The sequence below is a fragment of the Linepithema humile genome, chromosome 7 (assembly GCF_040581485.1).
Source record: "Linepithema humile isolate Giens D197 chromosome 7, Lhum_UNIL_v1.0, whole genome shotgun sequence".
Classification (NCBI taxonomy): Eukaryota; Metazoa; Arthropoda; class Insecta; order Hymenoptera; family Formicidae; genus Linepithema; species Linepithema humile.
In genome coordinates this window covers 6,482,100-6,495,538 of record NC_090134.1, presented here as the reverse complement: position 1 = coordinate 6,495,538, position 13,439 = coordinate 6,482,100, and the positions used below count along the sequence as shown (strand labels likewise).

The 13,439-nt window shown below is 43.1% G+C and overlaps 2 protein-coding genes and 1 long non-coding RNA gene across 4 annotated transcripts in view; 2 read left to right on the top strand and 1 right to left on the bottom strand.

The window, feature by feature from the left end:
• Nucleotides 1-1,454, top strand: part of LOC105667607 (uncharacterized) — a 127,292-nt gene extending 125,838 nt beyond the window's left edge. For both annotated transcript variants that reach the window (XR_001099957.2, XR_010891150.1), the window contains one exon: nt 372-1,454. This is a non-coding gene — a long non-coding RNA (uncharacterized lncRNA). The remainder of the gene's footprint in view (nt 1-371) is intronic.
• A 4,030-nt stretch (nt 1,455-5,484) lies between these two features.
• Nucleotides 5,485-13,439, bottom strand: part of LOC105667655 (neuropeptide SIFamide receptor) — a 36,606-nt gene continuing 28,651 nt past the window's right edge. The window contains exon 3 of the mRNA XM_012359593.2: nt 5,485-6,407. Within this exon, the coding sequence (XP_012215016.1) occupies nt 5,618-6,407 (790 nt within the window). The 3' untranslated portion in view covers nt 5,485-5,617. The remainder of the gene's footprint in view (nt 6,408-13,439) is intronic.
• LOC105667658 (uncharacterized) lies at nt 8,168-9,826 on the top strand. Its single transcript, XM_012359596.2, has 2 exons — nt 8,168-8,289; nt 9,453-9,826. The coding sequence occupies exons 1-2, from the start codon at nt 8,278-8,280 to the stop codon at nt 9,690-9,692; spliced, it is 252 nt and encodes an 83-aa protein (XP_012215019.1). The 5' UTR covers nt 8,168-8,277; the 3' UTR covers nt 9,693-9,826.

Sequence of the window (13,439 nt, the reverse complement as noted above, 5' to 3'; positions counted from 1 at the left end):
TCTCAGCTGATAGACATGATAACGCCAAATCGTTGGCTCTTTATGCAGTTAATATACCATCTATAATTATATATATATATATATATATATATATATATATATATATATATATATGTTTATGTATATATACATTTACTCAAAACATATATACAACAAACGAAGACTATCTTTCGTAGTATTTAAATGTTCGGCTTAACAGTAAATATTTCGTTATTTTTATCAATAAATAAAGGGTAAGAGGCATCGACACATCGGTAACATGTTGGTTGGTACGTTACATACATACTCTGATACAACGCCTAAACACTTATCGACTTCACTTGCAATCATCTCCTTATCTAATATGTTTCTATTATTTCATTGTTATACAGATAACTGCTGCTTATCCATATAACGCATAACCGACAAAAGCAAAACAACGGAAAAGGAAGAGGATGGCATATCATTCGATGTTGTGTTGCTAAGAAGATTCAACATTACGGTGTCTCCTTACAAAGCGTGATCGGACCTTGTCGGACCTTTTAATCGGCAATGTGTGCAACGAAAGTGTCAATTGGACCGTGACACTGGTAAGTGTGCATCTTTTTTCAAAAGCGATATTATATTTTTTTGCGGCATGGTGTTATTATTGGATTGATGCAAAAGATATTTCTGTTAAATAATTCTATTTAAAAGGAAATTATCGATACTTATAAAGAGAATTTAAAAAAATTTCTTTCATTTACATGGAAATAATGTATTGAAGCTGATGATGATTGTGTCGATTAATAAAAGTCGGAGCTACGTAATTTCACTTTTAATTTTATTTGACAAATATGACAAACATCTTTTGCAACAACCGAATAATTTATGGTTACGGTGAACTTGATACGAATAGTATTTTTGTATAAAGAGCAAAAAAGGTGTTCATATGTATAAAAGCATCAATCTCGCAGCTACAAACAGACGTGCACTTCCGATATCTCGACGTGAAAATCTCGCTCGTTTCAAACAGGCTCTGCCAACATCGTAAAACACATCCGGTTACTTCGCGTAATCACATCACTAATAATATATATATATATATCCAGTGAGCGTAAATTACATTCTATCAATTAAACGCTTATCAATTAAACTCTCACATACCCCGCTTAAGGCGCGAGACTATTACATGTAAGAATATAACAGGGAGTGTCTCGATTATAAAAAATTGCGTAACAGAGAATGCTTATATATTTATCGAGAAACGCTGGTTCACATTAACGCCTTTCCTCACGTATCTCACGCGCTATCAGAAAAAATAAACTTACGACGATGGATTAACCTTTAAGCTTCAGATTCCCTACGCAGATTCTCACCGCTTCTTGGTATTAATTTTAGCTGGTATCTCCTCATTTATCTCAGTATACCTCATAAATTGTTCGCGATATCGACAAACATATTATATAAGAGATTTACGATAAAAACATCCTTAATGAAACGCCGCAACGAAACTCTGAAAAAATATATATCTTTTTCTGTTATTGAAATAATATTTTTTTTTTCTTTTCAAGTTGTTCGTGCAGTTTCTAACTTTTGTATAAAATATTATTTGATATCCAGGGGATAGTTAATGTTAATAAAATATTATTTATCGGGTTTACTATTTTTGGAACGCTTATCAACAACACTATTTTAAATGCGCGACATATAGTTTTATTGTAATAATGAAACGAGCAGTGATCGTATGATGGGAATCGGTTAGCCAAGTAGAAATGTGCGACACGCGATACGTTGTTATGATATAAGCTCGCATTACAAACGTAACTATCGTAACATAGTTACATTTGATAAAATCCCTGACACACATAGAACCCAGCAGTATTTTGTTCGCGTGAAACATATTATTTGGAAATTCGAAACTTTACACATATGAAAAATTTATTCAAGTGAAAGCATTATTATTGATAATAGGACTTGCTCTCTTTAATTAAGGCGAGATCGTGAATTCCCCAACACGCACTATTACGGAACGATATGATGGAATAAAATTTCAGAGTAGGATTTTAGGGCAGCCAGCTTTGTTTTGTAGCATCAGTCTGGAAATTCTTCGATCGTAACTCGTAAATGCTAGTGACAGGGCGTATGAATTAGGTTTGTAAATATTTAAATAATTTGTTATTCGAATAATAAGATTTCTGATAAAAAATAGTTGAACGTTCCAAATATCTAAATATCAAGTTGTGTTATTCTTATTCGAATACAGATAATCCGTGAGATTGGTCAGAAATATCACAAATCTAGTTGAAATCTAATTCAAATATGAAAATTCTGCAAATTCCAGCACAAATATATATAATCCAATTGTTTAAAAATGCACGCGACATTCGAAGTGCTCGAATTTCTCGACTATTCGTTTTATCTTAAATAGAATTATATTCGGATCTCAAAATCGAATTGCAGCGACATCGAAACAATCGAATATATTCAAATATACCGGAATTTCATATTTGCTTTATATTCTATTGTGAATGTTTTTTTTTACATGCATATTTATTACACCATATTGCATGTATCTAAGTTGAAAACGCAAGAAACGTAACTCTTATCACGCTAATTAGAAACGTGCATTGAATCTCAATGAACGCTTAGACTTGTCTCTTGTGTTGCGCAACGCAGTTCAAGAAGTCGTCGAACGCAAGAATATAATCTCTCTGCTTTGCCCGTGTTCTATTAATTGCCTCCCAACGTAATCTCATAAACGAAAGTCTCGAAGAGTTACGAAAGCCCGTTAAGGTGTGTGCGTACAAAAGACACTGCACGGCGAAACTCGATAACCGATAAGTAGTAATTAAGAATCTATAATACGAAAGAGATCTTTTTTAACATAACGATGAACGCGGAGCGCGTAAACGTATGTGTGTCTGTGTGTATTTTAATAACAACGTAGCAACAGTAAATATACATAGAATATGTACATGCAGATAGCGGATAGACTTACGCTTTAATCCTTACATATATATTTATATATGCTACAGGTGTTATATGCATGCTCGTTACACGTATTTTCGCCGTTTTATTACACGTATTATAATAGCAGCCCGAGATTATTGCCAGGGATTGGGATCGACATAATTTCGATGAACTCAGTTGCCTGTGGCACCGGACAAATGCGTTTCACATCGGTTTGCGTGTTAAGCTAGAGATCATTTTCGTTTGTGTTGTGCTTGCTTACGGCATTATCGAAATTTTAATCCAATACGAAATTATATCAATTTCAAGTCCCGATTGCTTCTACGCCTCTCGAGTTGTGTCCCATCGATTGCTATTGCTGCTGGTCGCCACTACGTTGCATTCCTCTCTCTCCTTCCGCTTTCTTATCTTATTATCATTATTACACTTAATCGCCACCGCGAGAGACGTAGCGATGTCCCGCCACGGAGGTGGATATGAATTGGGTTAGCCCCGACCGTCTTGTAATAATTCGTACATCTGCGTTACACCTATGATTCGTCTCTCTTTCTCTCTCTCTCTCTCTCTCTCTCTCTCTCTCTCTCTCTCTCTCCCTCTCTTTCTTTTTCTTTCTCGTATAAAAACCTTACGAAAATAATTGCTCTATCGTAAAATCCGACAATTTGCTTACCATCTTACAGCTATAAAGATTCAAAGTAATCCCCCGTTCTCCGGGGAGGGACGCAAACCGTCCCGCAAAAAAAACCGATCGACTCGGCTCTTAAAATGTAACGAGTGGGTAATGCAATCGCTATTGCGTTACAACGCGCGCGCGAAAATCCGTGATCTGATCGATCACGGTGCCAATATGGACAAAGTATACCTTTTTTTTTTTTTATCGTCGACAGATGATCTCGCGCGACAAAATAACGAGCTGCGCTGTCAAGCTCGCGCGATAAACGTGGCTTTAGAAAACTGCAGCAATCGCCTTCGAATAATCCGGATAAATTTCGCTGCGCAAACGCGACGCGACAGACAATCATGCTTGAGAAAATCCTATCGATTAATTTAATGAGAGAAAAACGTCTTTGATAACCGTGTTACATCCTACAAATCAAACTCTATGACCATGACTTGCTACTAATACAAGAGTATAAAAAATCTCTAAAAATGTTTAAAGAACGCGTTGCAAGAACGTTTTCTAGACATTTTTATGACGTTTCATACATTTATATTATCATGGATTTTTTCAACGTACTTTGCACAATCCATAAACGGAGAACGATCGCGCAGACCACAAAAAGACTAACTCGGTTAAAGTTTCCGTAAGAAAATATATGTCCGTAATCTTGGTATATGTGATTTTAATTACGTAGTAAATCACTTGCCTGAATCCGCGCAGAAGTAACATTTATAAAGACTCGAGTAATCCATTCTCGTTCAAATTAATCCTTTTCTTATCCCATCCTATTTATAAGATAAAGAATTTAAAAGACCGAGTGTGCCGTAATCTTATGAGGAATCTTTCTCACATCTTTTTACCAGAATTTTCCGGAAAAATATAAATAAACTCTTTCTTTTCAGATAAATTAATTAGGATTACTGAGTTAAGTCTAAGATTTACCGTCCGTCTCGCTAAAGATTCATATTGTTTAATATCGATTTTTGGTGCAATTGTGGTCTCAACGATCGATATCGTTATAAATTCATTGTACAATACACGGACAAGAGATTGAGATCTTGCGCGATTTGTTTTCTCAATAATCGATCTGCTGAAAGGCTGCCCGAGCGAGAGTCAGCAAATCGAAATCAATTCTTACACAACGCTGCACCGCTCCGCCGTACTCGTCCGTGCTCGATGAAGCGCGCCTCCACTCCGTGCGCCCTTAATTACGCAGCTGCTTCGCCGATGAGTGTCGCGCGCGGCTAATTGTCTGTCACGACGGTGGAGCCGCCGAGAAACAATGACTCGACCGGGCTCGCATCCGCTCGCGCGAGAATCATCATTTTCGACATCATCATCGCCACTCTGGCGTCGCTGTCGCGCTAATTGCGTACTCGACGCGCGATCGTAACAAACTCGTGCTTTACATTTAATTGGTGACGACCTAACTACAATCCCCCCACCCCTCCCCCAGTACTCGAACGTGTACCCTCGAAATCGCGCGCGTACAAACATCTCGACATAGAAGAAACCTTAAGATTCGTTGAAGCGTAAATCCCGTCCGTTCTCGAATCACCTAGAAAGCTACTTCGACATATCGTCAGGCAAACAATCGCGCCACTCGCGCGCCCGCTCTCCTCTTCTCTTAACAACTAGTATATTACATATACGCAGTGGCTACATTGTGACAAAATCCAAAACGACGGCGTCGTTCTTCGTAACGACGTAAAATGGCAGGTCGACGACCGTTCCGCGGTCCGCCGGGAAAAAGATCTCTCCAATCTCTCTTCCCCCTCGTCCATCCGTCGGCGATTTCCGGCCCGAGTAACAATCGGTGTCGATCATCCCAGAGGATGACCCGCAATTCTCGGACTGGCTGATTCCGGCCAGATTTCAGGCTTCGACCGCGCACCAGAGCGGTCGAAATGCAAAAGGCCATCACGTCTTTCTCCAATTTCTTCATTGTCGGCCAGGATACGTTAATAAATCAGCACAATGGGGCGAGGCCGCTGCGAGGCGTCCCCGACTTACGCTCGGCCGCGATTACACGCCGGTGTGATTGAATATATAGGAAACGTTGCTGTCCTGATGGACCGGCGGTCCATGCCAGGCGCGTCTCGTCGACGAGTTATTGTTGTTGTTATTGTTGTTGACGTAGTAGGAGGACTTCCTCATGCTTGTCGAGGAGGACATCATCGCGACGGTCTCGTAATATCTCAGCTTGCCGCAGCATCGGCCGCTCTTCAAGATAGCGATAAAGCCGCGTCGGTACTTCTTGTTGAAAAAGGCGTAGAGGATCGGATTTATGCAGGAGTTGCTCGCGCCCAGCCACTGGGCGATTGGCGTGGCTATCGGCAGGATCTCGTCCTCCCGCTCCGCCACGTCGCCGCCCAGCTTGATCACGGCGAAAATCACGTAGAGCGGCAGCCACGAGAGGACGAAGAGTATCACGACCACGACCAGCATCTTGACAACTTTCACCTTCGACTTCTGCTGTATCCTCTCCATCTGGGCGTCCTTAGTGTCGGTGGGTATGTGCCTGCGCCACACTTTGATCCAGATGAGAATGTAGCACAGAGATATGAGTATCATCGGCAGCACGTAGCAGAAGGTCAGATTGCCGATTAGGAAGAACAGCGAGCCGTCCTCCGGATGCGGCCACGTTTCCAGGCAGAGGCGCAGATCAGGCTCGTCGTCGTAAATGGAAACCAAGTCGAAGAACAGCAGCCAGGGCGACGTCATTGTGAGAGCGATGAACCAGATCACGACGATCATCATGCGCGCCCGCCGTTTCGTGATCTGACATTTCAGCGGCCACCAGATTGCGAGAAATCTGAAAGAAACGTAGACCGAAAATCTGTTAATTATTCTCGACTTTTTCTTTCCAGAATGAAAGTTTTAATTGAACGCGTAAAAGTCCGTTACGCGTGTATAGAAAATAATTGCGTGGAAATACTTTGTATTTGGTCTTGATTATTTTTTACTTTTATTTAGTATTTCTATTTCATCTCTACTTGTGCTTTCGCATTAATTTAAATTTTATTAATGTAGTTTTTCAATAATTGAATTGAATTTAAATGAGTAAAAATTCATTTAAAATTAAATTTAATAAAACTTCTTGATTGGATTACGAAGGTCGCCAAACTGGTTATTAACTTCTTCGTGGGCAATAAACTTATGCTCCGGTAAATACCCAAAGAGTATTTACGGATTAGATAACTGTTTGATTTATTGTGCCATTTCGTGAAGAATGCAGAATGGCTGTTTTATGGGTAACAAAGACAGGTTCGACGCGCGACGCCTACGCGCGCGCGCGCACGCAAGAGATCGCGTATAGCTGTTACCATTTTTAGGTTTTACATATGGAATTGCCGACAAATCCATTCGCTCTTTCGAAAGACATTTGCGCTCGTTACGCTTCGATGAACGTGCCGCGAGTTGTTTGAGAATACATACGAGAAACGCCTCTTATGTGACACAAGAATTCTCATTTGCCGTTCAAAATAGGCCAAGATAGGCCAAATTAGAAAGAGAAATCCATCGAGACGTGTTTTCGTCGATATCGATCTATTGATTGCCATTGGAACGCATGAATGAAGATGTTAGATGTACAAGAGAGAAAAGTTGGACGAGTTCAACGCGAGACACGACGAGGAAAAGAAAGAGCTTGAGGAATATAAGCGCGCGATCGAAGAGCGAGATAATTATTCAGTAAATTCCCGAACGTCCGCGCAAATCGGCCGATGTCTGACGCCGCAAGAATGCAGGCTGGGAAGTTAAATCGTCTCGAAGCGACAGGCGGACCATCGATCACGACGACTACGACGACAACGTCGCGGCGTCGCGGAGTAAGAACCACCGACGACGATATACCTATACTTTCGTTTTAGAATCTTATTAATCGTGACGAAGCACGTTCGAATCTCCGGAGGAAATCCGCGCGCGGATAAGGCGTCGCGTCTTTGTGATGCAAAGAAGTCGTAAAGGAGGACATTCTCGTCGCAGGAGCGCGCGAAAAGACGCTTCTCATTAATTAAAACGGTCCGCCATCCCACCGGGCCTTGGAAACGTCGAATACTTTCTTTAATGAACGTTCTTCTCGCGGTGCCGAGAGGCGCAGCTTCCGGGTTCATTAAATCCACCATTTTGCCGGGTGTCGAAGTCGGAGACGTTCGCACAGATTTTCGCCTTGGCTGCGCGCGATCACCGAGCGCGCCACCCTTCGCTCCGCGTTATCAGCGTCATCGGCGCTCTTCGCGTCGTCCTTCGATCCGATGAGTAAACGTTAAATACTGTCGCCGTCGGCGCTCGCAAGACCTTCCATAAATCAACGCGGTGGCACGATACTGATCTACGAGCGCTCTCACGTGGAGCGCGCGCGCCACTTCCGAGTGCGGTGCGGTGGCACGTATCTGTATATACCGCGCTTATCGCGGATATGTATAATGCAAGAAGCCTCCCCCGAGCCGTCATGTCGGCGAGAAGGCGAGAAAAATTGAAAAAATCACCAACGCGGAAATCTGGCTCGTCCAAGGCCGCCTGTGAGTTTTGTGCGGTGGGGACGTACACAATGAGACGTTCGCGATGATGATCCTCGACACATGTACCTATATAAAAGGATCGATTTCCCGTAGTTACAACTGCAGTGTCGATCCACGTTGTTCTGTGTGTTTGCTAACGGGAAAGCTGATAAAACGTTTAACATGTTCAAACTGGCAAGTAGATCCATCGTACATTCGGGTCTGTATGTGTTACGTGTGCGTCTGTGCAGCGTATCGGGTTTAATTCCGGGATACTTCCGCGACGCTAACCCTTAAGGTTCCTGTTTCCTCACTACGGAATTATTGAATTATGACGTCGAAGGCGACAAATTATGTGATTTTTTTCTTGTATTACATATTGAAATAAATCAGTCACTTGCATTTGATGGTATTGTTAGAAATTGATAAAATGTATCAAAATTTTTTGTTATTGTCTCTTGTATTGGTAAATATTATAATATGCAAAAGAAAAACTAATTTATTTCGCCGTATAAAGTAAGAAAAAATTTGATACGATATTTCGCTTTTGACATCATAATCCAACGATTTGCAACAAGAGATGGGAAATTTTAAGCGCGAGTTTAAGTGACACATCGAGTAAAATTTTCATAAAATTTAGACGGTATTATTGCGAATGTTGTTATGAGATACATCGAATGCGACTTTTGATATCTCGTAATATTAATTTTTTAAATTTGCTTAATTTTTTAAATAAACGCGCCACATATAATCGCGCAGACTGAATAATTTCGTTTTATAAATTCGTTAAATTTGTTCGAAGCGAGAACCGTGTTCAGATGTCTCGATTCGCGTGCATAAAAGTATCCGATCGATCATGGTCCGTGTAATCCTTTTCAACGAGGAAACGTTATTGCGAAACTATAGCGTTGAAATCGAAGTAGCGGAACGTTTCCGCCCGAAACTTTCGCGATGCACGAATAATTGAATTACCATAAAAAAAAGGAAGAAAAAATCGGCGAGAGAAAGAAAGGAAAGAGAAAGCGCTATCGCCGCAGATCGAAGGGAAAAAGAAGACATCGGGCGCTCGTTCTTGGCACGTGCGATCGTCTCGGTGATTAATTAGAGCGAGGTGATATCGAATTTCGCGGTGGCAAAAAGCGGCCCGATCGGGCGTCGGCGAAGTCGTCTGCCACGGCTAAATGCACCTCGCTCGCCCGTTCGCTCAAGCACACTCCCGACATTTTTCATAACGCTCGTAAAAACGAGGGATGAGTGGAGGGGAGAGTGCGAGAAAGAGAGAAAGAGAAGCGACCCGGGCGTGTGATTTCGCGACGTGTCCCGCTTTTAAAACGTAATCTTCCGTTGATGCTTCGCAGATTCTCGTGATGGCTGTCGCAGTGGTAGCGACCACATGCGCACCGACGCCGGAACCGAGACCGACGCCGATACCGGCACCAGCACCGGGCCCGCTGCCGCCGCCGCTGCTGCCCGTTTATCCGTTGGTCTACCCGTCGCCCTACGCAAAGGTGTATCCGTATCACCCGTATCACCCGTATCCTCTGGCGTATTACAACAGCTATAAATACCTCTACCCGGGTTCGCTTTACGGCTACTGACGATCCGGACTTCATCAGGGGAAATCGCCGACACCGGCGGGATCCCGCCGTATATAACGCGGCTCGCCGCAACGCGCCAAATGATTCTGTATATCGCGGACCGTCTCCCAAATAAAGTATGCTCTTGTCGCAGACACCGCAGTGTGCCCGACTACTATGACGACTCCCCTCCCCTCGTCTCCACCCCCATCCCCCAACGTATCCTGGCGTTCGTTAATTTTTCCGCTCCGCGAGAGGAGATCCCTACGTCCGCAAGCTTGGCAGACGCCATCGCTATCGAGCGGACCATCAATTCTGTCCCGTTTGTCCCGGCGAAATTTATGAAACAATACGCATTATACCGCATAATCGCGCCGTTCACGGGCAAGTAATTCCGCCTCAACCCATTATCTGTCAGCGATACATTTTCAAGATGGCACGTTAAATTTTAGTTTTGTGTTCTCTTCGTGGCACGCGCTACGCCGCAGTAAATAATTCCGCACAAATAATGTAAGACAAATACAAATCAAAGACAGATAAAGATACGAAGCAACACGATGTTTTAAAAGTAGATATATTCACAATGAGAGAAACATCTCGTTATTTCTCGGACTTTTAATCTTGATCTTCAACTCTATAACTTGAGTAATTTTATGCCATGAAAAAGTAAATTGTAAGCAACAAAGCTGCAGAGAGAAATCCTTAAATTGAGCAACGTTCAAAGCTCACAAATAATTTTATATCATGAGAAATGTTTGAGATATCATTGAATTGAATCATTTTCTTACAGAGATATTAAAAACTGCCAATTTCACGTAATTTACAAAATTATTAAAATATAATAAGAATTAGATTCAATCACGATTTACTGTTCCATTTATCTAAAAAGAAGTTTTGATTATTTCTTAAGGAACTACAAGTAACGTGATTAAAAAGTTTAGATTTTGCTCGCAATAGGAAAGTTAAGAGCAATATTTTCTTGTCGATACAAATCTTCGAAAAATTATGAAGATTTTTGTTACACGGCAAGAGCCGTGATACACATATAAGTGTATCGGCAGATTAATACGCGCGTGCTAAACACGCAATATAAAACATACCGTTTTGATGAAGGATATCACGGCCACAAAGCGCAATCGTATCGGGTGACTCTATTGTTATTTTTCCTACAAGCTTATTTTCGGGGAGAGAAATTAAACGTGACAATCGTATTCTGCACGATACGATCGCGCAATATAACTACTGTTTGCACGCCGTACGAGAGAAAGTGTAGCCCCATTTTGTGTTATCATGATAAATGCAACTTCAATAATTTGGCACGAATAGAGAATTCGTGCTTTATAGCATGGATGATAAGTATACGCAGTTTCATTGTGCGCGAATGGTTTCCGTCAGGAAATCTTTCCCTTTCTTCGATTAATGCGGGCAGTTTATCTTCCAAAGTATGAAAGATCAACAAAAGTACGAACGCATCACAAATCAGACGTTGAAAGAGAAGCTGCGAGCTTCCGTCTCGAATAAACCGCATTGATGCGCTGTATCATTGTCGGAATTTATTATTCCGGACGAAACAATTTCCCGGAATATATGCTCAAGTCGAACGACTTCGCTTCTGTCCGTTAACTCCCAGCAAATCTGTTTTATACGTATTATAAAGAGCACATTCATATTCGAGCGACTTCATATTAATACTGTTCGAGACGCAAAATTTGTCGTGGCGGTTGAGAAGTTAGACGTGAGAACAGAAGCATCTTGACTAAATAGACTTCTAAGAAGGGCGAAGGACGAAGCGAGGGCGGAATTATTTCGGGAAATCCCCGGAGACGCTCGTAAAGCACAAATTGGATAGTTCTCTGTTAGTTGCGGATCGCGCGGATGCGCGTGTGCGTACATATGTCATTGTGTGCGCGCAGAATGCAATCCGTATATGTCCGTAATGTGTATATTTTTATCGAAAGGATCAAAAAAGTATGTTTATGCGCGCTCCGATTTATTGCGCCCTTAGTTTACCCCTTCCGTTCAATAAAATCGCTACTATTCAGCGTGGAAATAAACGAGATCGGAAGATGCGAAACGGAAAGCGTATAAAATTCTGACGCTATTACTGGCGCGCCCCATGGCGCGATTATTTCGCTTATTCCGCGGCACGCTTGTATCGGGTATTTGGATAAAGGAGTGCGAACAATAAGAACTCTTTCGTTAGGTTTTTAATTAAAATTTTATTAAAATTCCATATGAACGAGGGTAGGGTTCAAGATGATGGTGGGATGATCGTGACGAAAGTCCGAGAATTTTGTCGATGAAGCAGAAGGAAAAGACGAACGTGGAGAAAGAGATTCGATTAATTCCGCGCGGAGCTTTAATCCTGATTGATCCGCGCGTCCTTTTCCGGATCCGCTCCCTCGGTGCTCGATCGCGGGGCCTGATGATTCACACGTAGGGAACGGCGATGAAGTAGGGGGTCAAAATCAGCGGTGATAGGGGGACATGCAATTTTTTTTTTTTTCCTTTCTTCGTACTACGGGCTTTCCTTTGCGTTGGACGATTTGCGAGGAAGTGGGGATGTTTTTTTTTCCGGGATTGTATCGTCGTGACTCAGTGGTGTTGGTGAGTTTACGCTGGTTCTCCTAGTCTAACCGTGAAGAGAGAGGAGGGGGGCGCCATGACCGGCCAGAACAGTCCTGGTGACGACGGGGGCGGAGTGAACAGCAGGAGCGATGGGTTGAGCGATCACATGAGCAACCGGGGCGGCATGAGCAAGGGCAACTGGAGCAGAGACGACCGCCGGGGCGACGATCGGGCCAATGCCATGGCTGACAGCAATACCGGTCAGACCTCCGGGAGCAGCGAAGGCGACAGCCAGGACGGCAGCGAAGACAGCCTATGAAGAAGATTGTTAAGGGGATTTAGAGCACTTGCAGATTGTTCCTTCCGATGATCTCCAGCTCACTCGAAGAGTTATCCTTAATAATCCTGCCGATGGCATTTCGTAGAATTTGCGTATTCCGTCGAGTCAATTGCCGTACTGTTTGTCGTATTGTTCCGCCGGAGGTTTATCGCGAAAAATGGACAATGAGCGCAATTGCGCGACAGTTCCTGCGAGACTCGTGTTGATCTTAGACGTATCTGATATTCAGCGAGCGTTGCGGTTCTTCGGAATCGATTGTACAATCATTCCGATTGTATCGGCGATAGAATAAATTAGACGCGTTAATCCCGATTGATCGTTAAGAGCGGAGAACGCGCGCGATCGAGAGAATTGTTTTGCAAGAGATCGCGTGATAAGGCGAGGTCGATTTACATGCTCGCCGCGAAAAAAATGCGAGTTGCATTCTGCATTGGCGTCGGCAGCGGCACCAATGCTGCCTAACAATATGCATGCTTCAGTGATTTCGCTCGTATAGATATTCTATGGAAAGAGAGGTCGGGTGCCGTTTGCCAGTGCGAGACCGGTGAACGGCGTAAGGGCGGCGGGTTCGTCGTCGTCGTCGTCGTCGTCGTCGTCGTCGCCGTCGCCGTGTATGCGCGCACACACCGAAGCGGAAAGGTCACAGCAAAAGCAAGAGCCCGGCGAGAGCGAGGAGAGGCCGAGAGGAATCTTTTTTCCTCTGTTTCAGTATGTATGTATGTATGCGCGCCGCGCGAGATAGCCGCCCGTCTCTTTATCGATCACGGAGGCGCGAGAGCTCGCGACGGAAAGAGTTTTCCGCGACGGAGTATTAGAGGCTCTGTTTACTCGAGATGTATAAACGCGCCGTTCCGTGCCAG